Source organism: Salmo salar, chromosome ssa16, assembly GCF_905237065.1.
Source record: "Salmo salar chromosome ssa16, Ssal_v3.1, whole genome shotgun sequence".
Taxonomy (NCBI): Eukaryota; Metazoa; Chordata; class Actinopteri; order Salmoniformes; family Salmonidae; genus Salmo; species Salmo salar.
Genome location: NC_059457.1, coordinates 73,334,386 through 73,359,385, shown reverse-complemented (window position 1 = coordinate 73,359,385; position 25,000 = coordinate 73,334,386). Strand labels below are relative to the sequence as shown.

At 49.0% G+C, this 25,000-nt stretch overlaps 4 protein-coding genes across 6 annotated transcripts in view; all 4 read left to right on the top strand.

The window, feature by feature from the left end:
• The window catches only part of atr (ATR checkpoint kinase), a 41,387-nt gene extending 41,240 nt beyond the window's left edge, over positions 1–147 (top strand). For all 3 annotated transcript variants that reach the window (XM_045697734.1, XM_045697735.1, XM_045697733.1), the window contains one exon: positions 1–147. This exon is cut by the window's left edge and continues 190 nt beyond it. The gene's annotated coding sequence lies outside the window, so the exon portion shown is untranslated.
• Positions 148–2,495: 2,348 nt separating this feature from the next.
• LOC106574670 (complement C1q subcomponent subunit B) lies at positions 2,496–15,626 on the top strand. The gene is made up of 5 exons (XM_045697738.1): positions 2,496–4,950; positions 5,039–5,141; positions 13,362–13,512; positions 15,049–15,174; positions 15,292–15,626. Exons 3-5 carry the CDS (start codon positions 13,374–13,376, stop codon positions 15,570–15,572), a joined length of 546 nt encoding a protein of 181 aa, XP_045553694.1. The 5' UTR covers positions 2,496–4,950; positions 5,039–5,141; positions 13,362–13,373; the 3' UTR covers positions 15,573–15,626.
• A 795-nt stretch (positions 15,627–16,421) lies between these two features.
• On the top strand, positions 16,422–18,592 carry LOC106574672 (uncharacterized). Its single transcript, XM_014150671.2, has 4 exons — positions 16,422–16,813; positions 17,713–17,796; positions 17,977–18,105; positions 18,206–18,592. The coding sequence occupies exons 1-4, from the start codon at positions 16,447–16,449 to the stop codon at positions 18,490–18,492; spliced, it is 867 nt and encodes a 288-aa protein (XP_014006146.1). The 5' UTR covers positions 16,422–16,446; the 3' UTR covers positions 18,493–18,592.
• Positions 18,593–20,815: 2,223 nt separating this feature from the next.
• Positions 20,816–22,599, top strand: LOC106574671 (uncharacterized). The gene is made up of 2 exons (XM_014150670.2): positions 20,816–21,443; positions 21,628–22,599. The coding sequence occupies exons 1-2, from the start codon at positions 21,308–21,310 to the stop codon at positions 22,122–22,124; spliced, it is 633 nt and encodes a 210-aa protein (XP_014006145.1). The 5' UTR covers positions 20,816–21,307; the 3' UTR covers positions 22,125–22,599.
• The last annotated feature ends 2,401 nt before the right edge of the window (positions 22,600–25,000 follow it).

Genomic DNA, 25,000 nt, shown 5'->3' with positions numbered 1-25,000 from the left:
GAGAAACTCTTTATAAATTCAATACTTTCCTTGTTCTGTTATCCATTCAATTATTTTCCTTTTTCATGTTTTTGTAAGTCTGGAGTAATTGTTATGTTTTTCATGGGGCAGTTGCATATTTTCCCATAATAAAAAAAGATGATCGTATTTTCTGTAATGCTGGTGTGTGTGTGTGTGTGTGTGTGTGTGTGTGGGTCTAATCTCATCACCCTGTTCAGATTACTGAGGGGCCAGTCAGTCTGTCAGATGATAGTTGAAACAGGAACAGAGATATACATGAAGCATTCACTCACATGACAAGGGGAGTTTGACATTTGGCGGGATACCTAATCTTCTTCGCGTCATAGCGCGACATGTCCTTTGCAGCAGCCCACCGGCGTCACCAAAACATCCCCTAAAACCGCGAATAGAGAAACGAGATGCTGGAGATGTAAACCGATTCTGTCGTTCATTCAAACAACGCGAGCTGACATGGTGGATATTCTTAGCTCCTCTGTGTGGGAGGATACATCACCGCTAGTCATACTCTGTGTTTCTAGAATGGTCGTTGTTTACGGTCTCAGTAATCCGGTTAGAAGAGATGTATTTGTATAGCTATCCACGGCTGCTAGCCTAGCTCGTTAAGCCGTAGGAGAGCGACCGACCACATGGATATCACGAGGCTCGCAGTGGATGCGGGCGCGTTTACCAACCGAGCAGTTCAGGTGAGGGAGAGTGATCTCCAAGGGTCGATTTATATGTCGATCTGATTCAGTTACGTAGTAGCGGAGATGACAGTTGTGTGTTTGGGGCGGCAGGTAGCCTAGTGGTTAGAGTGTTGGGCTAGTAACCGTTAAGGTTGCTAGATCAAATCCCCGAGCTGACAAGGTACAAATCTGTCGTTCTGCCCCTGAACAAATCAAAATCAAGGCAGTTAACCCACTGTTCCTAGGCCGTCATTGAAAATAAGAATTTGTTCTTAACTGACTTGCCTAGTTAACTAAATAAAAGATGTGCCTAACATATATAGCTAGATGTCACAAGATATAATAATAATAATAAATTAATTGTGCTCAAGTGAACCAAGCCGCTGGTCAGCAATCGGAGCCCCTGATCTCTGAACCCTTTAAGGAGCTCGTTTAGAGGACTTGTTGTATAAAGGTCTGGATTGGAGCGCCCCTGAGAGGCCAACCCCCACGAGCTGCTGACTGAAAACATGATGGACGCTGCCTTGGAACTGGGGCGACACACACCCTACTGTACTCTGATTAAGTGTGGGGAGTTGGAGAGGCAGATCGGGATGGCGAACAAAAAGCTGATCCAGAGTACAGACATCAACTTCCTGTCTCCTCTACGTAGGTTTACTGACCAGGAATACAGTCATACAGGTACGAACCGCCCTTGCTGTCTCTGCCTGGCCGGTTCCCCTCTCTCCACTGGGATTCTCTGCCTCTAACCCTATTACAGGGGCTGAGTCACTGGCTTACTGGTGTTCTTCATGCCGTCCCTAGGAGTGGTGCGTCACTTGAGTGGGTTGAGTCACTGACGTGGTCTTCCTGTCTGGGTTGGTGCCCCTCCTTGGGTTGTGCCGTGGCGGAGATCTTTGTGGGCTATACTCGGCCTTGTCTCAGGATGGTAAGTTTGTGGTTGAAGATATCCCTCTAGTGGTGTGGGGGCTGTGCTTTGGCAAAGTGGGTGGGGTTATATCCTGCCTGTTTGGCCCTGTCCGGGGGTATCATCGGATGGGGCCACAGTGTCTCCTGACCCCTCCTGTCTCAGCCTCCAGTATTTATGCTGCAGTAGTTTATGTGTCGGGGGGCTAGGGTCAGTCTGTTATATCTGGAGTATTTCTCCTGTCTTATCCGGTGTCCTGTGTGAATTTAAATATGCTCTCTCTAATTCTCTCTTTCTTTCTCTCTCTCAGAGGACCTGAGCCCTAGGACCATGCCTCAGGATTACCTGGCATGATGACTCCTTGCTGTTCCCAGTCCACCTGGCCGTACTGCTGCTCCAGTTTCAACTGTTCTGCCTGCGGCTATGGAACCCTGACCTGTTCACCGGACGTGCTACCTGTCCCAGACCTGCTGTTTTCAACTCTCTAGAGACAGCAGGAGCGGTAGAGATACTCTCAATGATCGACTATGAAAAGCCAACTGACATTTACTCTTGAGGTGCTGACTTGTTGCACCCTCGACAACTACTGTGATTATTATTATTTGACCATGCTGGTCATCTATGAACATTTTAACATCTTGACCATGTTCTGTTATAATCTCCACCCGGCACAGCCAGAAGAGGACTGGCCACCCCTCATAGCCTGGTTCCTCTCCAGGTTTCTTCCTAGGTTTTGGCCTTTCTAGGGAGTTTTTCCTAGCCACCGTGCTTCTACACCTGCATTGCTTGCTGTTTGGGGTTTTAGGCTGGGTTTCTGTCCAGCACTTTGAGATAACAGCTGATGTAAGAAGGGCTATATAAATACATTTGATTTGATTTGATTTGACAGTCATACAGGTACACACATCACAACACACACACACTATTGTAACACAAATAAACTCTGACGTGTGTGTGTGTGTGTGTGTGTGTAGAATGAGCGCAGGCAGCTGGTGAATAAGCGGTTAGATCTGGACATTGTGAAGGCCAGACTGAGAAAGGCACAGGAAGCAGACAGCAAGGCTCGGGAGAGAACACACATACTGCTGACCTCATACTGCTGACCTCATACTGCTGACCTCATACAGCTGGCCTCATACTGCTGACCTCATACTGCTGGCCTCATACTGCTGACCTCATACTGCTGGCCTCATACAGCTGATCTCATACTGCTGTCCTCATACTGCTGTCCTCATACTGCTGACCTCATACTGCTGTCCTCATACTGCTGACCTCATACTGCTGGCCTCATACAGCTGATCTCATACTGCTGTCCTCATACTGCTGGCCTCATACTGCTGTCCTCATACTGCTGACCTCATACTGCTGTCCTCATACTGCTGACCTCATACTGCTGTCCTCATACTGCTGACCTCATACTGCTGTCCTCATACAGCTGACCTCATACTGCTGACCTCATACTGCTGACCTCATACTGCTGTCCTCATACTGCTGATCACATACAGCTGACCTCATACTGCTGACCTCATACAGCTGACCTCATACAGCTGATCACATACAGCTGATCACATACTGCTGTCCTCATACTGCTGGCCTCATACTGCTGACCTCATACGGCTGACCTCATACGGCTGACCCCATACTGCTGACCTCATACTGCTGACCTCATACAGCTGTCCTCATACTGCTGTCCTCATACTGCTTACCACAGATTGCTGACCTCATACTGCCCACCTCATACTGCCGACCTCATACTGCCCACCACATACTACTGACCTCATACTGCTGACCTCACACTGCTGACCACAGACTGCTGACCTCATACTGCCCACCACATACTGCCGACCTCATACTGCCCACCACATACTGCTGACCTCACACTGCTGACCACAGACTGCTGACCTCACACTGCCGACCTCATACTGCTGACCGCACACTGCTGACCACAGACTGCTGATCTCACACTGCCGACCTCACACTGCCGACCTCACACTGCCGACCTCATACTGCTGACCGCACACTGCTGACCACAGACTGCCGACCTCACACTGCCGACCTCACACTGCCGACCACAGACTGCCGACCTCACACTGCCGACCTCACACTGCTGACCTCACACTGCCGACCTCATACTGCTGACCACATACTGCCGACCACATACTGCCCACCACTTACAGCTGACCTCATACTGCCGACCACAGACTGCCGACCTCACACTGCCGACCACAGACTGCCGATCTCACACTGCCGATCTCACACTGCCGACCACAGACTGCCGATCTCATACTGCCGACCACAGACTGCCGACCTCACACTGCCGACCACACACTGCCGACCTCACACTGCTGACCTCATATCGCTGACCTCACACCGCTGACCTCATGAATTGACCCTTTGCTAACCAGCTGAGCTAGCAAAAAATGTAACAAATTAAAAATGTTGAATCTCAAAATACTCCGAAAGGCTCTGCATTTCAGGAATCACAGTAGCAAGTACACCTGGTGCCCTGTCAAATATTTGTTTTTAAAGAAAACTCAGTTTTTGCCATAGCCCTCACTGGCTTTCATGCGATTTAAAGTTGAGCTTGTTCTATGTGTCAGGCTGGACGACAGTTGCTATCCATTGGACCTACTCGGACTTAATGAAGGGTCAATGGTGACTTGAACGATTTATGCGTAGTTGGGCCAGGATAGGAGGTGTGCCTTTAGGTTTCCAAGAGTGTCAACAATGCACAGCATCAAAAGTCAAGTCTCATCTCTCTCTCATCTCTCTATCTCTCTCTATCTCTCGCTATTTCTCTCTATCTCACTCTGTGTCTCTGTCTCTCTTTCTCTCTCATTCTCTCTCTCTCCCTCTGTTTCTTTCTCTCTCTCCCGTTCTCTTTCTCATGGTCTAAATGCTAGCCCATTAGGAGAGGAGTATGTAGCTCATGTCTCTACATGTTCAGCTTCCTACCAGTCAGATGGCTGAAGGTCAGTCCTCACATATACACATGCACACTCCCACACAATTGTTTTAACATCAGGTAGCAGAACACAGTAAGACTGAACCATATGATGAAAATGGACTAGCAGTTTTCTCATTGGTTGGTCCTGTTCCTGTCTGCTTTCTCATTGGTTGGTCCTGTTCCTGTATGTCTTCTCATTGGTTGGTCCTGTTCCTGTCTGTTTTCTCATTGGTTGGTCCTGTTCCTGTATGTCTTCTCATTGGTTGATCCTATGTATCTCTATCCAACGCTGTCAGATGTGGGCCCAGGAAGTCTCTCAGGCAGAGATGGAGCTGAGGATCTCTCAGTCTGTGTTTGGCCGACAGTCAGAGATCACCAGACTACTGCTGGAGGGAATCAACACTACACATGTATGTACCAACACACACACACATTCACATAGACTGGTATTAACACAAGATACCTGCTCACTCTCTCGTTCTACCCTGTCTGTTGCAGGCTGCCCATTTGAGAAGTCTGCCTGACTTTGTAGAAGCCCAGGGTAGCTACTACGCTCAGTGTTACCAGCTCACACAGGACCTACACACCCAACTGGCCAGGGGTGTGTGTGTGTGTGTGTGTGTTAACCACTTTTTGTTTTCTCTCATTGTAGCGCTCCCCCTCTGATCTGCTACAATAACAACTGGCACTTAGAAACTAACCAACCCTCCACAGGTAACCTGCCCTTAGCAACCATTCAGCCCCTAGCAACCTGTGACTCTTCAACAACCAACCAGGCAACTAGCCAACCCTTAGCAACCAACCAGGCAAACAGCCAACCCGTAACAACCACCCAGCCCTCAGCAACATGTGAGTCTTCGACAACCATCCAGGCAACTAGCCAACCCCTATCAACCAACCAGGCGAACAGCCAACCCTTAGCAACCAACCAGGCAGCCAACGGGTCCTCAAAAACCAGCAAGTCCTTGACAAACAACCAGACAAGCAGCCAAATCTTAGCAACCAACTAACCAACTAGTTTAGATTAGTTTATTAGGCAAAAATCATATATAAAGTCAGACTTATTTCCATTTTGGTCTGCTAGTACTCAACAATCATCCAGGCAAACAGCCAACCCCTAGGAACCAACCAGGCAACCAGCCAACCCCTACAAACCAACCAGGCAACCAGCCAATCCCTAGAAACCAACCAGGCAACCAGCCAACCCCTAGGAACCAACGAGGCAACCAGCCAACCCCTAGAAACCAACCAGGCAACCAGCCAACCCCTACAAACCAACCAGGCAACCAGCCAATCCCTAGAAACCAACCAGGCAACCAGCCAACCCCTAGGAACCAACGAGGCAACCAGCCAACCCCTAGAAACCAACCAGGCAACCAGCCAACCCCTACAAACCAACCAGGCAACCAGCCAACCCCTAGAAACCAACCAGGCAACCAGCCAACCCCTAGGAACCAACGAGGCAACCAGCCAACCCCTACAAACCAACCAGGCAACCAGCCAACCCCTACAAACCAACCAGGCAACCAGCCAATCCCTAGAAACCAACCAGGCAACCAGCCAACCCCTAGGAACCAACGAGGCAACCAGCCAACCCCTAGAAACCAACCAGGCAACCAGCCAACCCCTACAAACCAACCAGCCAATCCCTAGGAACCAACCAGGCAACCAGCCAACCCCTAGGAACCAACCAGGCAACCAGCCAATCCCTAGAAACCAACCAGGCAACCAGCCAACCCCTAGGAACCAACCAGGCAACCAGCCAACCCCTAGGAACCAACCAGGCAACCAGCCAACCCATAGGAACCAACCAGGCAACCAGCCAATCCCTAGAAACCAACCAGGCAACCAGCCAACCCCTAGAAACCAACCAGGCAACCAGCCAATCCCTAGGAACCAACCAGGCAACCAGCCAACCCCTAGAAACCAACCAGGCAACCAGCCAATCCCTAGGAACCAACCAGGCAACCAGCCAACCCCTAGGAACCAACCAGGCAACCAGCCAACCCCTAGAAACCAACCAGGTAACCAGCCAACCGCTACAAACCAACCAGTCAACCAATGGGTCCCCAACAACCAATGTGTCCTCAACCACCAACCAGGTAAATAACCAACCCTTACAAACCAACCAGGCCAGTAATGACTTCCATTAACCAACGAGTCCTAAACAACCAATCAGGCAACCAGCCAACCCTTAGCGACTCACCAGCCCTTAACAACTAACCAGGCAACCAGCCAACCCTTAGCGACTCACCAGCCCTTAACAACTAACCAGGCAACCAGCCAACCCTTAGCGACTCACCAGCCCTTAACAACTAACCAGGCAACCAGCCAATCCTTAGCAACTAACCAGGCCCCCAGCCAACCCTTTACAACCAGCTGGGAATCTTTCAAACCCTTAGCAACCAATGACTCATCAACAACCAACGAGTTCTCAACAACCAACCAGACAACCCTTAGCCACCGACAAGGCAACCAACCAGACAACCAATGTGTTCTGAACAACTAATGAGTCCTCGACCACCAACCAGGTAACTAACCAGCCCTCGACAACCAATCAGGTAACCAACCAATCTCTAGCAACCTACCGGACAAACAGCCAGCCCTTAGCAACCAATGAGTCGTCAACAAACAATGAGAACTCAAGCCAACCGTTGACAACCAACCAGGAACTCATCGAACCCTTAGCAACCAATGAGTCATCAACCACCAACCTGGTAACCAACCAACCCTTACAAACCAACCAGGCAACAGACAGCCCTTGACAAACAACCAGGAAACCATCAAACCCTTAGCAGCCAATGACTGCTCAACAATCAACGAGTCCTCGACAACCAACGAGAACTCGACAACCAACCAACTCTCAACAACCAACCAGCCCTTAGAAACCAGCCAGACAACCGGTCAGCCTGCAGGTGGTCCTGTAGCTGACTGAACAGGCTGACTGTGGAACTGTTTGTATGAAAAGCGTGCGTTTTATATTGTGGGTTTGAGTTGTGAACAGCTCTTCTCTGCCAAAACATCAGCTACCATGGCTAGGTCCTAAATGAAGGCTCTGACCTAAAGTAGTGCACTAGGGAAAATAGGGTGTCACTTCAGATTGGTCCAATGTCTCAGTCGTAGTGGTGAAGGGCAACACAGCTACAGGGGCCGTCTATAAACTGGAGCAGGCTTGTATTGACCATTCACCAGTGTTGTTGGTGGACACAAGCGTACCGGCTAATCCAGGAAGAGTAAGAGGATGTGCTACTATGCAGTCATCAGTGGTAGGGATGTCTTAGATGTTGATATCTACTGTCCTGTCATAACCTGTATGTGTCTATCAGAGCTTCCATGTACTCTTTAAGGGAGTTACATATCCATGTATGTAGTGGTGACCTACAGTATATGGAGGTTATCTAGATGTATATGTATGTAGGTTACTGTATGTAGTGGTGACCTACAGTATGTGGAGGTTATCTAGATGTATATGTATGTAGGTTACTGTATATGGTGGTGACCTACAGTATGTGGAGGTTATCTAGATGTATATGTATGTAGGTTACTGTATGTAGTGGTGACCTACAGTATGTGGAGGTTATCTAGATGTATATGTATGTAGGTTACTGTATATGGTGGTGACCTACAGTATGTGGAGGTTATCTAGATGTATATGTATGTAGGTTACTGTATATGGTGGTGACCTACAGTATGTGGAGGTTATCTAGATGTATATGTATGTAGGTTACTGTATATGGTGGTGACCTACAGTATGTGGAGGTTATCTAGATGTATATGTATGTAGGTTACTGTATATGGTGGTGACCTACAGTATGTGGAGGTTATCTAGATGTATATGTATGTAGGTTACTGTATATGGTGGTGTAGATCTATATGGTTGCTATAGACTGTGTCTATCTGGAGACTTAGAAATGGAGGAACAATGATGTATTGTGTCGTCTGAAAACAGTATGTGTGATCAAGAGAGGTGGCATTTTGTTGCATATGTAATACGTGTGTGTGTGTGTGTGTGTGTGTGTGTGTGTGTGTGTGTGTGTGTGTGTGTGTGTGTGTGTGACCCTTCACCCCTATAGGTTGAGGTCATTTTCCATACGGCAACATGTCGTACTTATTCCATAGAAATAAACATACACACACACTTTCAGCCTTGAATATGGTCCCACCAGGCTAAACCGTGTAAATGTTTCCGTCTACAGATGTTTTCAATTGACCCTGCCTGAGAGGACAGCTATACACACACACACACTCACACACGCACACGACAGCTCCGCCTCGATCTGCTGGTGCTGAGATCTACATGGTTACTCTGGGTTACTGGGACACAGAACACACACACGTTAACTATTGAGGTTTGACTTGCATGTCTCTGAACCTGACAGGGTTGTTTCAGTGAGATTATAATGGTGTTTCATTATTAACTCAGATCATATTAGATCATCTGGAATGATTTAGAATCATATTAAACTGATAATGAGGCTCTGGTGCAGTGTGATGTTTCTCAGAGCTCTGACTCTATGGCTGCTCTGTTCCCGGTCTGGACCCTGTTCAGACTATGATGTGTGTGTGTGTGTGTGTGTGTGTGTGTGTGTGTGTGTGCGCACACCCGCCCTCTCTGAGGGCCTGTATTAGAGCCAAATGAGAAGTCGGAGTCTTAAATCCGTCCATGGCTGTCCGTATTCCTGGTTTTCCTGTGGCGTTCCCGGTCAAAATAACTGTTTCCTGTGACAATGGAACGTCAGCACGGAGGTCCGACTCCGAACCGTGAGAGAGAGGCCTCCTGGTGAGAGGTTTTATGGACATCCTGTGTGGCTGAGGAAATATGAACCCCAGATCTGCCCTTGCGCACACACACACACACGGACAAAGCTTTTGGGGAAATAACATTTGATAGTATACAAACTTTCAAAAAATTCTAAATAGCATGTTGTACAGTTAATCAATTGTAAATACTTTTATTACGCTACATGTAGGTGAGAATTCTGGTTCGGTATCGGAGATATTTTATGCATCAACAGTTACTTCTCACGGTCTTCTACAACATGAGTAGACCTGTGGTGAGGTGAACCTTATCTGGAAGTCCTTGGTCATACTTTCCACATCTCCATTGAGTGACCTGTCTTTTGTACACGTACTGGTGAGGAAGGGGGACACAGTCAGGTATGTACACACACAACACACACATGCTTATTGGATCGTGCAGGAAGAGCAACGGCATGACGCCACCAAAACATTCCCATCTAAAATAGTCGGTGAATCATTTCTATGTCTGATTGAGCAGACTGTTGTCTAACCCGCTAGCAGCAGGTAGGTGACCACAGCTGACATCAGGGGATCCTTCACCAAGCAAGTTATTATATAGTAAAGTAATTTAGCAAACAGTGACTTACAGTAGTGAGTGCATATATTTAATACTCTTTATGTACTGGTCCCCCGTGGGAATTGAACCGACAACCCTGGTTTTGCAAGTGCCATGCGCTACCTGCTGAGCCACATTTATTGATTTCTACAAAATCAATAAAACAGTCCAGCCCAAAAATGAAACTTATCTGATGTTCTTGTTTTAACCTTGACTTTTTCATGACGTGTCTCTTGTACACTTACTGCTTAACTGAGCTGTGTGTATATAAGTCGGGGGTCTGGGCCTCATATCTGAACAGGTATTGTTTCAGAATGAGGGGTGCTGTAGCTCTGCTTGTGTTGTTGTTCTGTCTGTCTGGGGAATGGACTCAGGAGGAGAGTGTTCTGTCTGTCTGGGGCATGGGCTCAGGAGGAGAGTGTTCTGTCTGTCTGGGGCATGGGCTCAGGAGGAGAGTGTTCTGTCTGTCTGGGGTATGGACTCAGGAGGAGAGTGTTCTGTCTGTCTGGGGCATGGACTCAGGAGGAGAGTGGAGGGTGTTCTGTCTGTGAGGTGGGCTCGGAGGAGAGTGTTGGGCTTCTGGGGCATGGACTCAGGAGGAGAGTGGAGGGTGTTCTGTCTGTCTGGGGCATGGACTCAGGAGGAGAGTGGAGAGTGTTCTGTCTGTCTGGGGCATGGACTCAGGAGGAGAGTGGAGGGTGTTCTGTCTGTCTGGGGTATGGACTCAGGAGGAGAGTGTTCTGTCTGTCTGGGGTATGGACTCAGGAGGAGAGTGTTCTGTCTGTCTGGGGCATGGACTCAGGAGGAGAGTGGAGGGTGTTCTGTCTGGGGCATGGACTCAGGAGGAGAGTGGAGGGTGTTCTGTCTGGGGTATGGACTCAGGAGGAGAGTGGAGGGTGTTCTGTCTGTCTGGGGCATGGACTCAGGAGGAGAGTGGAGGGTGTTCTGTCTGTCTGGGGCATGGACTCAGGAGGAGAGTGGAGGGTGTTCTGTCTGTCTGGGGCATGGACTCAGGAGGAGAGTGGAGGGTGTTCTGTCTGTATGGGGCATGGACTCAGGAGGAGAGTGGAGGGGTCAGAGAGAGTGGCATCACTCAACAGGGACACAGTGCAGGGAGAGAGCAGGGTGAGTGAGGTTCAGATGGAGAGACGACCAACGAACAGACCACCACCGCCCGTGACATCTGGACTGAGATGAAGGAGCTGAGAGACATGGTGCACAACCTGGGAACCATCGTAGTGGAGCTGAGAGAAGCTGAGGAACATGGTGCACTACCTGGGAACCATCATAGTGGAGCAGAGAGAGAAGCTGAGGAACATGGTGCACAACCTGGGAACCATCATAGTGGAGCAGAGAGAGAAGCTGAGGAACATGGTGCACAACCTGGGAACCATCATAGTGGAGCAGAGAGAGAAGGTGAGGAACATGGTGCACAACCTGGGAACCATTGTAGTGGAGCAGAGAGAGAAGCTGAGGAACATGGTGCACAACCTGGGAACCATCGTAGTGGAGCAGAGAGAGAAGCTGAGGAACATGGTGCACAACCTGGGAACCATTGTAGTGGAGCAGAGAGAGAAGCTGAGGAACATGGTGCACAACCTGGGAACCATCATAGTGGAGCAGAGAGAGGAGCTGAGGAACATGGTGCACAACCTGGGAACCATTGTAGTGGAGCAGAGAGAGGAGCTGAGGAACATGGTGCACAACCTGGGAACCATTGTAGTGGAGCAGAGAGAGGAGCTGAGGAACATGGTGCACAACCTGGGAACCATCGTAGTGGAGCAGAGAGAGGAGCTGAGGAACATGGTGCACAACCTGGGAACCATCGTAGTGGAGCAGAGAGAGAAGCTGAGGAACATGGTGCACAACCTGGGAACCATCGTAGTGGAGCAGAGAGAGAAGCTGAGGAACATGGTGCACAACCTGGGAACCATCGTAGTGGAGCAGAGAGAGGAGCTGAGGAACATGGTGCACAACCTGGGAACCATCGTAGTGGAGCAGAGAGAGGAGCTGAGGAACATGGTGCACAACCTGGGAACCATCGTAGTGGAGCAGAGAGAGAAGCTGAGGAACATGGTGCACAACCTGGGAACCATCGTAGTGGAGCAGAGAGAGGAGCTGAGGAACATGGTGCACAACCTGGGAACCATCGTAGTGGAGCAGAGAGAGAAGCTGAGGAACATGGTGCACAACCTGGGAACCATCGTAGTGGAGCAGAGAGAGGAGCTGAGGAACATGGTGCACAACCTGGGAACCATCGTAGTGGAGCAGAGAGAGAAGCTGAGGAACATGGTGCACAACCTGGGAACCATCATAGTGGAGCAGAGAGAGAAGCTGAGGAACATGGTGCACAACCTGGGAACCATCATAGTGGAGCAGAGAGAGAAGCTGAGGAACATGGTGCACAACCTGGGAACCATCGTAGTGGAGCAGAGAGAGAAGCTGAGGAACATGGTGCACAACCTGGGAACCATCATAGTGGAGCAGAGAGAGAAGCTGAGGAACATGGTGCACAACCTGGGAACCATCGTAGTGGAGCAGAGAGAGAAGCTGAGGAACATGGTGCACAACCTGGGAACCATCATAGTGGAGCAGAGAGAGAAGCTGAGGAACATGGTGCACAACCTGGGAACCATTGTAGTGGAGCAGAGAGAGAAGCTGAGGAACATGGTGCACAACCTGGGAACCATTGTAGTGGAGCAGAGAGAGAAGCTGAGGAACATGGTGCACAACCTGGGAACCATCATAGTGGAGCAGAGACAGGAGCTGAGGAACATGGTGCACAACCTGGGAACCATCGTAGTGGAGCAGAGAGAGAAGCTGAGGAACATGGTGCACAACCTGGGAACCATCGTAGTGGAGCAGAGAGAGAAGCTGAGGAACATGGTGCACAACCTGGGAACCATCGTAGTGGAGCAGAGAGAGAAGCTGAGGAACATGGTGCACAACCTGGGAACCATCATAGTGGAGCAGAGAGAGAAGCTGAGGAACATGGTGCACAACCTGGGAACCATCGTAGTGGAGCAGAGAGAGGAGCTGAGGAACATGGTGCACAACCTGGGAACCATCGTAGTGGAGCAGAGAGAGGAGCTGAGGAACATGGTGCACAACCTGGGAACCATCGTAGTGGAGCAGAGAGAGGAGCTGAGGAATATGGAGGTCAGACTGACAGCCAATGAGGCTGAGGCAAAGGAGCAGAGAAACACAGTGACCGACATTAGGGTGGAGCTGATGGTCACCAATAATGGACTGGAGAACAAGAATGCAGATAAATATCTATATGTTGAATCAATATTTCACAAAATATTTTATATAGATTGTATTGTAATTTGCACTGTACTATGTTTTAGACCTAGATATTGTGTGTATGTGCTGATATGTAGGCTGTTTTAAATGTATGCATTTCAGTCCTTGACTAATAATGTTCTGTACTATGCATTATGTCATGTTTCATGTGGACCCCAGGAAGAGTAGCTGATGGTTTTCCAGCGGCTAATAGGGATCCTAATATATACCCCCCCCCCAAAAGAACCCCTGGAGGCCAGACTGAGCACCAGTGAGAGAGAGCTGACCACCCCTAGGAATGATGTTCAGGAACTGAAGAGACAGAACACAGGTAATGAAAGGAAGGGATGTTGTTATATGTGGAAATAAATATGTAAAAATACAATGATTTGAATCTCCTTCTACCCCTGGAGGCCAGACTGCCGGTGAGAGGAGCTGACCACAGAGATTTGTTTTAAAACGACTATGGAGCTGAAGAGGTTTCAAGTAAAACAACGGTCATTCAGGATCCAGAATCAGTCATTGAGAGAGGAGTTATTTCTCACATGATTGTTGACATCTAAGGCCTGTCTCTGTTGTTGTTCGGATATACACTACATATAAAAAAAAAAGCATGTGGACACCCTTTCAAATTAGTGGATTCTGCTATTTCAGCCATACCCGTTGCTGACAAGTGTATAAAATTGAGCACACTGCCATGCAATCTCCATAGACAAACATTGGCAGTGGAATGGCCTTACTGAAGAGCTCAGTGGCTTTCAACGTGCCACCGTCATAGGATGCCACCTTTCCAACAAGTCAGTTCATCACATTTCTGCCCTATTAGAGCTGCGCTGGTCAACTGTAAGTGCTGTTATTGTGAAGTGGAAACGTCTAGCAACAACAACGGCTCAGCCGCGAACTGGTAGGCCACAAGCTCACAGAAAGGAACTGCCAAGTGCTGAAGTGCGTAGCAAAGTCTTCGGTTGCAACACTAACTACTGAGTTCCAAACTGCCTCTGGAAGCAACGTCAGCACAATAACTGTTGGTCGGGAGCTTCATGAAATGGGTTTCCATGGCCCAGCAGCCGCACACAAGCCTAAGACCACCATGCGCAATGCAAAGCATCGGCTGGAGTGGTGTAAAGCTCGCCGCAGTTGGACTCTGGAGCAGTGGAAATGCGTTCTCTGGAGTGATGAATCACGCTTCACCATCTGCCAGTCCGACAAACAAATTTGGCTTTGGCGGATGCCAGGAGAACGCTACCTGCCTGAGTGCATAGTGCCAACTGTAAAGTTTGGTGAAGGAGGAATGATGGTCTGGGGCTGTTTTTCATGGTTCGGGCTAGGCCCCTTAGTTCCAGTGAAGGAAAATCTTAACGCTACAGCATACAATGACATTCTAGACAATTCTGTGCATTCAACTTTGTGGCAACAGTTAGGGGAAGGCCCTTTCCTGTTTCAGCATGACAATGCCCCCATGCACAAAGCGAGGTCCATACAGAAGTGGTTTGTCGAGATCGGTGTGGAATAACTTGACTGGCCTGCCCGGACCTCAACCATATCGAACACCTTTGGGATGAATTGGAACGGCGACTGTGAGCCAAGCCTAATCGCCCGACATCGGTGCCCGACCTCTCTAATGATCTTGTGGCTGAATGGAAGCAATGTTCCAACATCTAGTGGAAAGCCTTCCTAGAAGAGTGGAGGCTGTTATAGCAGCAAAGGGGGGACAGACTCCATATTAATGCCCATGATTTTGGACTGAGATATTCGACGAGCAGGTGTCCACATACTTTTGGTCATGTAGTGTACATCATCTAAAGGACAGAACAAAGTGAATGCTCTCTAACTGGGACAGTGTTTCCTCTCCTGTGTTCACAAACAGACCAAAAGGTAGCTTTCTCTGCTGGTTTCACTGATTCAGGAGCTGTAGGCCCATTCAATACTGAAACCACACTGGTATACTCCAGAGTCATCACCAACATCGGCAAGGCCTACAGCCCGATTACAGGTAACTTTCACCGAGTGACAGCCGGGAGAAACCTGTTTCTGTCTGTCCTTCCGTGTGCCAGAATTGAAGTGGAGAAAAGTAAAGAGTTGACCCCTCTCTTCTTGTCCTCTGCTGCAGGTGCCTTCACAGTACCAGTGGGAGGAGTCTACTACATCAGATTCACCGCTGCTCATACTGGGAGTTCAGAGTTCATGGGTATATCCAGGTCCAAGAATGGGCAGAGCATCATGTACAGCCCTGGGAATAATGCTGGAGGTTATGAGACACTGTCTGATGGACTCAGCCTTGAGCTAGAGGAAGGGGATGTGGTGTACATGGGTCTCTCTTTAGGGAACAGGCTCGTTGATAGCAGAGTAAATCACAACACCTTCAGTGGCTTCCTGCTCTTCTCTGTGTGAGAACATCATGGATGCTGTAATGGTCTAATGTGAGTCAAAATGGCTCCTCTTACTTCTATCAATAAAAACGTCTTGAAAACAAGTAGAATTGTGCATCTTTTGTAAAGTACTGATCCAAAGACCGAAGGGTCGTCATTATGGGTCAGGTGTTTGCAGTAAAGGACAAAACATAAAAACTATGCTAAAACATTGAAATATCTTCATTTACATCCTGCTATTTTGTTAAACCTACTACACACACTTTCCAAATTGTTAGTATGTTATGTTGTACGGTTAGTCAATTGTAAATACTGTTAGTGAGCTGTATGTAGGAGAGAATTCTGGTTCAGTTCGTTATAGATCATTTCCTAAACAACAGTTGCAGCCTTCTCACGGTCTTATACAACACGTACTGAGTTGACCTGCTTGCGAGGCCAGTCTTATCAGAATGTCCCTGTAGTTTCCATTTCTCCGTTGAGTGACCTGTCTCCCGTGCATGTGCTGCTTAGGAAAGAACACGTAGACACACAGTCAAACACACACTATTGTTTTTTAAGGAAGAGCAACAACATTCCGTCACCAAAACATTCCCATTTCGGTGTGAAAAAGCACCCTGCTATTAAGCGCAACAACATTCCAACCCGATAGCAGCAGGTAGTTGACATCAGCTGACGTCAGGGATCCTTCACTAAACAACAGGTGCAGACGTCTCACAGTCTTATACAACATTGATAGAGCTGAACAGCCCCAAAATGTGATCAAATCTTCTTGTTTTAACCTTGACCTTTTAATGACGTGTCTCTTGTACACTTACTGCTTAACTGAGCTGTGTGTATATAAGTCGGGGGTCTGAGCCTCATAAAGTGCATCATATCTGAACAGGTATTGTATCAGAATGAGGGGTGCTGTAGATCTGCTGGTGTTGTTGTTCTGTCTGTCTGGGGCATGGACTCAGGAGGAGAGTGGAGGGGTCAGAGAGAGTGGCATCACTCAACAGGGACACAGTGCAGGGAGAGAGAGCCGAGGGACCGAAGCTACAGAGGTGACCAGCGAATGTACGACCATGCAACCTGACATCTGGGATGAGATGAAGGCGCTGAGAGACATGGTGATGGAGCAGAGAGAGAAGCTGAGGACCATGGAGGGCAGAGTGACAGCCTGTGAGGGTGAGGTAGAGACACAGAAGAACATAGTGATGGACCTAAGAATCGAGCTGATGGTCACTAAGGCCAAAGTGGCGGAACTGGAGAAAGAGAATGCAGGTAACATTGGTCTATATATACTGAACAAAAATATAACTGCAACATGCAACAACTTCAACAATTCTACTGAGTTACAGTTAATATAAGGAAATTAGTCAATTTAAATAAATTCATTAGGCCCTGATCTATGGATTTTACATGACTGGGCAGGGGCACAGCCATGGGTGGGCCTGGCCCCCAAGTGTGTGGGCCTATACCTTCCCAGGCCCACTGGGAAGCCAGGCCCAATGAGTTTTTTTCCCGCACAAAAGGGCTTTATTACAGACAGAAATACTCCTCAGTTTCATCAGCTGTCCGGGTGGCTGGTCTCAGAAGATCCCTCAGATGAAGAAGAAGTCGGATGTGGAGGTCATGGGCTGGCGTTTTTACACGTGGTCTGCGGTCGTGAGACCGGTTGGATGTGCTGCCAAATTCTCTAAAACAACGTTGGAGACGGCTTATGGTAGAGAAATGAACATTCAATTCTCTGGCAACAGCTCTGGTCTGACTGCAGGAATGTCCACATCTGTGGCATTGTGTTGTGACAAAACTGCACATTTTAGAGTGCCCTTTTATTGTCCCCAGCACAAGGTGCCCCTGTGTAATGATCATGCTGTTTAATCAGCTCCTTTATATGCCACACCTGTTAGGTGGATGGATTATCTTGGCAAAGGAGAAATGCTCACTAACAGGGATGTAAACAAATTTGTGCACAACATTTGAGAGAAATAAGCTTTTTGCGAGCATGGAACATTTCTGGGATCTTTTATTTCAGCTCATGAAACATGGCACCAACACTTTACATGTTGCGTTTATATTTTTGTTCAGTATATATTAGTTGAATCAATATCATTACTAAACCTCAAAACATATTTCATAATTTGCTGGTGGAAAATTGATGTGTCTTTGATCTTCTTCAGCCCTGGAGGCCAGACTGAGCACCAGTGAGAGAGAGCTGACCACCATTAGGAATGATGTTGAGGAACTGAAGAGACAGAACACAGGTAATGAAAGATCCACACCCGGCCATTGAGAGAAGAGCTACAGATCACATGGCTCACATCTAACGTATCACCCTGCTGCTGTTTCAGTCACGGAGCATCCCACTGCACCATCATCGTGGGGACAGAACAGAGTGAATGCTCTCTAAGTGGGACTGTGTGTTTCCTCTCCTGTGTTCACAGACAGACCAAAAGTGGCTTTCTCTGCTGCTGGTTTGAATAATGGACCCATAGGTCCCTTCAATACTGATGCCAACCTGGTCTACACCAGAGTCATCACCAACATCGGCAAGGCCTACAGCCCGATTACAGGTACGCTACCTGTTTCTGTCCAGAGGTGTCCTTCCGTGTGCCAGAATTGAAGTGGAGAAAAGTAAAGAGTTGACCCCTCTCTTCTTGTCCTCTGCTGCAGGTGCCTTCACAGCACCAGTGAGAGGAGTCTACTACATCAGATTCACCGCTGCTCAACATGGGCGTGGTTCAGATTACATGGGTATATACATGTTAAAGAATGGGCAGGCGATCATGTCTAACTTTCATTACAATAGCCATGGATACTGGGTCCATTTATCTAATGGAGTCATTCTGGAGCTGGAGCAGGGAGATGTGGTGTACATGCGACTGCCTGCGAGCTATAGGCTCTATGACGACACAAAGAATCAAAACATCTTCAGTGGCTTCCTGCTTTTCACCGTGTGAGAACATCAGAAATACTGTGATGGTCTCATGTGAAGAAGAGTTTGTATGTCAGGGCCTCGTGGAGCCATCTTACGATCAATAAACACATCTTGAAAAAGGGGAGAAGAATCGCACGTCTTTTGTAACGCTAAGATGTAAAGATCTAAGAGTTATCATTGTGAGCCAGGTTTACTAAGTGACAATACACCAGAAACAACGCTAAATCACACACTATACTGAACAGTACACTACCGAACTGCTTCCTCTCTCCACCCCTCAATATTGAAGACCAGAGGCAGGGGGCCAAATCACAATGTTGAACAACTCTCATTTATATGTTAACAATGCCTGAGGTCACTGGGCTATTCATAGCACGGTTTTACTCACTCATTAAGTTTTATATGACTGTTGTTATTGTTTTAAGTCATATTCTTAGCCTCTCCCTTTCTCTGGTCTACCCAACCGGGCGTCTCCCTCTCTCCTTCTGTTTTTCTGTCTCTGTTCTTCTCCCTCTGTTTCTCCCCCTGTTTCTCAATCTCTCTCCCTCTGTTTCTCCCCCTGTTTCTCTCTCTATCTCTCTCCCTCTGTTTCTCTCTCTCTCTCTCTCCCTCTGTTTCTCTGTTTCTCTCCCTCTGTTTCTCCCCCTGTTTCTCTCTCTATCTCTCTCCCTCTGTTTCTCTCTCTCTCTCTCTCCCTCTGTTTCTCTGTTTCTCTCCCTCTGTTTCTCCCCCTGTTTCTCTCTCTATCTCTCTCCCTCTGTTTCTCTCTCTATCTCTCTCCCTCTGTTTCTCTCTCTATCTCTCTCCCTCTGTTTCTCTCTCTCTCTCTCTCCCTCTGTTTCTCTGTTTCTCTCCCTCTGTTTCTCTGTTTCTCTCTCTCTCTCTCCCTCTGTTTCTCTGTTTCTCTCCCTCTGTTTCTCTGTTTCTCTCTCTCTCTCTCCCTCTGTTTCTCTCCCTCTATCTCTCTCCCTATGTCTCTCCCTCTATCTCTCTCCCTATGTCTCTCTCTCTCTCTCTCTCCCTCTGTTTCTCTCTCCCTCTGTTTCTTCCTTCCTCTGTTTCTCTCCCGGTTTCTCTCCCTCTCTCTCTCTCTCTCTCTCTCTCTCTCTCTCTCTCTCTCTCTCTCCCTCTCTCTCTCTCTCTCTCTAAGGCTTAGTAGTGGATGTTAGGATGCCCTCCCCCCCTGTTAGAGGACAGACATGTTCCTCCCCCTGTTAGAGGACAGACATGTTCCTCCCCCCCTGTTAGAGGACAGACATGTTCCACCCCCCGTTAGAGGACAGACATGTTCCTCCCCCTGTTAGAGGACAGACATGTTCCTCCCCCTGTTAGAGGACAGACATGTTCCACCCCCCTGTTAGAGGACAGACATGTTCCTCCCCCCTGTTAGAGGACAGACATGTTCCTCCCCCTGTTAGAGGACAGACATGTTCCTCCCCCCTGTTAGAGGACAGACATGTGCCTCCCCCCTGTTAGAGGACAGACATGTTCCTCCCCCCTGTTAGAGGACAGACATGTTCCACCCCCCTGTTAGAGGACAGACATGTTCCACCCCCCCTGTTAGAGGACAGACATGTGCCTCCCCCCTGTTAGAGGACAGACATGTTCCTCCCCCTGTTAGAGGACAGACATGTTCCACCCCCCTGTTAGAGGACAGACATGTTCCTCCCCCCTGTTAGAGGACAGACATGTTCCACCCCCCCTGTTAGAGGACAGACATGTTCCACCCCCCCGTTAGAGGACAGACATGTTCCACCCCCCTGTTAGAGGACAGACATGTTCCACCCCCCCTGTTAGAGGACAGACATGTTCCTCCCCCCTGTTAGAGGACAGACATGTTCCTCCCCCCTGTTAGAGGACAGACATGTTCCTCCCCCTGTTAGAGGACAGACATGTTCCACCCCCCTGTTAGAGGACAGACATGTTCCTCCCCCCCTGTTAGAGGACAGACATGTTCCACCCCCCTGTTAGAGGACAGACATGTTCCACCCCCCCGTTAGAGGACAGACATGGTCAGCAGGGTGTTAACAAACGTCTGTCATCTCCTGGTAAATGTGTTTCCCCTGTTAGCAAGGTGATGACCTGCAGGCCCAGGGAGGAGGTCCACACTGATATATTTAGCTTCGTGTTTTGTGGCTGTTAAAGTCCCTTCTGGGATCAGCAGGTGAAACATATTTTGTCTCGTTCTCAGCATCCCTCTCTCTCTCCCTCTCTCTCTCTCCCTCTCTCTTCCTCTCTCTCTCCCTCTCTCTCTCCCTCTCTCTCTCTCCCTCTCTCCCTCTCTCTCTCCCTCTCTCTCCCTCTCTCTCCCTCTCTCTCTCCCCCTCTCTCCCTCTCTTTCTCTCTCTCTCTCCCTCTCTCTCTCTCTCCCCCTCTCTCCCTCTCTCTCTCCCTCTCTCTCTTCCTCTCTCTGTGCAGGTGTTGTGTCCTGCTGTAAAAGTACCACCAGTGGCGCCCCTTCACCCTGCAGATTGCCCCTCCACCCTGCAGATTGCCCCTCCACCCTGCAGATTGCCCCTCCCTCTCTCAGGCCACAGTACAGGTGGTAACATGGTGGTGTAACATGCAACCTCCACACAAGCATTACTCACACGCCCTCCCCCACTTTATCCCCCTTTTCTCTCCTCCCCTTCTCCTGGTGTATAAGAGTCAGCCCAGACAATCGTGGGCTCAGTCTAGTCGACTTTAGAGAGAGGAGAGAGAGAGAGAGAGAGAGAGAGAGAGAGAGAGAGAGGAGAGAGAGAGAATACAGCACAAGACCTCTGGAGTACCACTGGCAACGGGACGATCTTTTCTGGAACAGTTTTCTTTGACACACACAGACTCGGAGCGGCAGCATGTTGTTGAACAGGGTCTGGCATGTGGTGTGTGTGCTCTGCTGTGTGTGTGTGTTGGTGTGTGTGAACGCGGAGGAATATGAAGTGAACTACGCGGACAACTACGAAAACGAGATTACACAGGACCAACAGGACGGTACGTCTCTCTCTTTCACTCCTTCATTTCTTCCCTTGTTCTTTTGTCTCTCAGTTTCTCTCCTTGACCTGCTCCCCCTTTTCTCTCTCTGTTTCACTTGATCACCTGAGACCTACATTCTAGAGGTGGCCTGTAGGGCTGACTGTTGATTGACAGTGTGGGGTCTGGTTCTCTCTCCCTCCAGGGGACTCCCCTGTGACCACCTGCCAGGCTACAGACCTCTCTCGCTGGAACAAACTCTTCGTGGCTCTGGAGGACTCCCACCAGAGGGATATGATGCTGATGGAAGCCCTGGAGCAACGCTGTGGAACCCCGGGAGTCTGTCAGCAGTGCCTGCCCGCCATCGAGGCAGTTTGTCGGGGGCAGGCAGAGCAGGCGAGCCCAAGGCTCCATCGAGGCCTAGTGGAGCTGAAGGAGGAGGTAACAGAACGAGAGGGGAGGATGAATTCTTCACTACAGCAGATCAGACAGGAGGGAGCAGAAAGTTATGGGAGGATGATGGCTGTGTTACATCATCTCGTTCAGAACAGTAGAGAGCAGAACCATAGACTACATCGATTGGAGGAGAGTAAGCTGAGAGGGGAGGTGACAGAAGGGGCTGGATCTATAGGAGCCGGGCATAGAGAAGCAGAGCCAATCAGGACAGGGCATAAATTGAATGGGTTTAGGGGAGGGGCTTAGTGGGACAGGTGGCCCAATAGGGACGAGGCCTGGCAGTGTAAGGGTGGGTCTCGGACTGGGTTTGGGCATGAAGCTGTTCCCGTCAAGCACAAAGAAACAGGAAGTGGCATCATCGCCATCATCGGACCCGGGAAAGATTGAGCGGCCTCTGGTTGCTATAGCGATGGAACTGCAGAAGGCACAGACCCAGCTGGGCCTAATATCCTCTGTAGGGAACGAAGGATGAAAAAAGACGAGGAGATATTAAAGGAAGGATGTCTGATGGATATTGTCCTCTATCAGGGACTGAATTAAAACTAAAATATAAACGGATTGAAATTTTGCACACTAACATATCACCTTTTTATACATTAGTAAAGCAAAACAATCGCCTTGAAATATGTTTAGTATTCTTTTTAAATTCTGTATAATTAAAAGAAATGCTCTGTGACTCTAATTGTGTAAGTGATGAATAAAGATTTGTTAAACCTTTTAATTGGTGGAAAGGGTTCCTCCTGTATTTAGTTATACACCCACCATCTTTAGCAGGGAAACACCTGTCATCATGGACATTGTGGACAATAACAGGAGTGTCTCAGACACGGTTGACATCTCAGCTATAATCAGACACAGTCCTCTTTCTCATTACGGAGTTTATACACTTTTAATAAACGGTATAGGATTTGAGAAGTTTTGCCTGACATAACACAGTGATTGCGATTTCTGCTGCGCGTGTGTGGGTGACATGAAGAGAGTTTTCCATATAAAGTAGCAGCCAGCTGGAGGGTAGGCTAGTAGGAGGAGGGTGTGTTTGGAAACTGTCAGCTTTTCTCTCTTTTCTTCAAGACCTAGTTTCAAAATGTCCCAGGGTTCAAGGTATGTGAATCCCACCATGCTGGTTTACATGCATTGTGACCTGACACAATGATAGACAAGAGATTTATTTTACCAGGTAAGTTGACTGAGAACACATTTTCATTTACAGCAACAACCTGGGGAATAGTTTCAGGGGAGAGGAGGGGGATGAATGAGCCAATTGTAAGCTGGGGATGATTAGGTGGCCATGATGGTATGAGGGCCAGATTGGTAATTTAGCCAGGACACCGGGGTTACCTCCCCTACTCTTATGATAAGTGGGATCTTTAGTGACCTCAGAGAGTCAGGACACCCATTTAACATCCCATCCGAAAGATGGCACCCTACACAGGGCAATGTCCCCAATCACTGCCGTGGGGCATTGGGATATTTGTTTTTTTAGACCAGAGGAAAGAGTGCCTCCTACTGGCCCTCCAACACCACTTCCAGCAGCATCTGGTCTCCCATCCAGGGACTGACCAGGACCAACCCTGCTTAGCTTCAGAAGCAAGCCAGCAGTGGGATGCAGGGTGGTATGCTGCTGGCTGAGATGAGGAGAGGAGAGGAGAGGTAAAGAGAGGAGAGAAGAGGGGAGGTTGTTATTAGTCTTAATCACAGCTTCCACTCACATACAGCTGCTATCAGATGGATAGATACACTCTCCCTCCTCTCTCCCACCCTCCTCTCTCTCCCATCACACTCCTCTCTCTCCCATCCTCCTCTCTCCCATCACACTCCTCTCTCTCCCACCCTCCTCTCTCCCACCCTCCTCTCTCTCACATCCTCCTCTCTCTCCCACCCTCCTCTCTCTCCCGCCCTCCTCTCTCTCCCACCCTCCTCTCTCTCCCACCCTCCTCTCTCTCCCACCCTCCTCTCTCCCATCCTCCTCTCTCCCATCACACTCCTCTCTCTCCCAACCTCCTCTCTCTCCCATCACACTCCTCTCTCTCCCATCCTCCTCTCTCCCATCACACTCCTCTCTCTCCCATCCTCCTCTCTCCCATCACATTCCTCTCTCTCCCATCCTCCTCTCTCTCCCATCACACTCCTCTCTCTCCCATCCTCCTCTCTCCCATCACACTCCTCTCTCTCCCATCCTCCTCTCTCCCATCACATTCCTCTCTCTCCCATCCTCCTCTCTCCCATCACACTCCTCTCTCTCACATCACACTCCTCTCTCCCATCACACTTCTCTCTCTCCCATCACACTCCTCTCTCTCCCATCACATTCCTCTCTCTCCCATCCTCCTCTCTCCCATCACACCCCTCTCTCTCCCATCCTCCTCTCTCCCATCACACTCCTCTCTCTCCCATCACACTCCTCTCTCTCCCATCCTCCTCTCTCTCCCATCACACTCCTCTCTCACATCACACTCCTCTCTCTCCCATCACACTCCTCTCTCTCCCATCACACTCCTCTCTCCCATCACACTCCTCTCTCCCATCACACTCCTCTCTCTCCCATCACACTCCTCTCTCTCATCACACTCCTCTCTCTCCCATCACACTCCTCTCTCCCATCACACTCTTCTCTCCTCCATCACACTCCTCTCTCTCCCATCCTCCTCTCTCTCCCATCACACTCCTCTCTCCCATCACACTCCTCTCTCTCCCATCCTCCTCTCTCCCATCACACTCCTCTCTCCCATCACACTCCTCTCTCTCACATCACACTCCTCTCTCCCATCACACTCCTCTCTCTCCCATCACACTCCTCTCTCTCATCACACTCCTCTCTCTCCCATCACACTCCTCTCTCCCATCACACTCTTCTCTCCTCCATCACACTCCTCTCTCTCCCATCCTCCTCTCTCTCCCATCACACTCCTCTCTCCCATCACACTCCTCTCTCTCCCATCCTCCTCTCTCCCATCACACTCCTCTCTCCCATCACACTCCTCTCTCTCACATCACACTCCTCTCTCCCATCACACTCCTCTCTCTCCCATCACACTTCTCTCTCCCATCACACTCCTCTCTCTCACATCCTCCTCTCTCCCATCACACTCCTCTCTCTCCCATCACACTCCTCTCTCTCCCAT

Excerpts from the sequence above, each read along its gene's own strand:
- LOC106574670 (XM_045697738.1), top strand. The coding sequence starts at position 13,374 with ATGGTTTTCCAGCGGCTAATAGGGATCCTAATATATACCCCCCCCCCA. Across the intron at positions 13,513-15,048 it reads ACTGAAGAGACAGAACACAG|ACCAAAAGGTAGCTTTCTCT; the intron begins GTAATGAAAGGA and ends GTTCACAAACAG. Across the intron at positions 15,175-15,291 it reads GGCCTACAGCCCGATTACAG|GTGCCTTCACAGTACCAGTG; the intron begins GTAACTTTCACC and ends CCTCTGCTGCAG.
- LOC106574672 (XM_014150671.2), top strand. The coding sequence starts at position 16,447 with ATGAGGGGTGCTGTAGATCTGCTGGTGTTGTTGTTCTGTCTGTCTGGG. Across the intron at positions 16,814-17,712 it reads ACTGGAGAAAGAGAATGCAG|CCCTGGAGGCCAGACTGAGC; the intron begins GTAACATTGGTC and ends GATCTTCTTCAG. Across the intron at positions 17,797-17,976 it reads ACTGAAGAGACAGAACACAG|ACAGACCAAAAGTGGCTTTC; the intron begins GTAATGAAAGAT and ends CTGTGTTCACAG.
- LOC106574671 (XM_014150670.2), top strand. The coding sequence starts at position 21,308 with ATGTTGTTGAACAGGGTCTGGCATGTGGTGTGTGTGCTCTGCTGTGTG. Across the intron at positions 21,444-21,627 it reads TACACAGGACCAACAGGACG|GGGACTCCCCTGTGACCACC; the intron begins GTACGTCTCTCT and ends CTCTCCCTCCAG.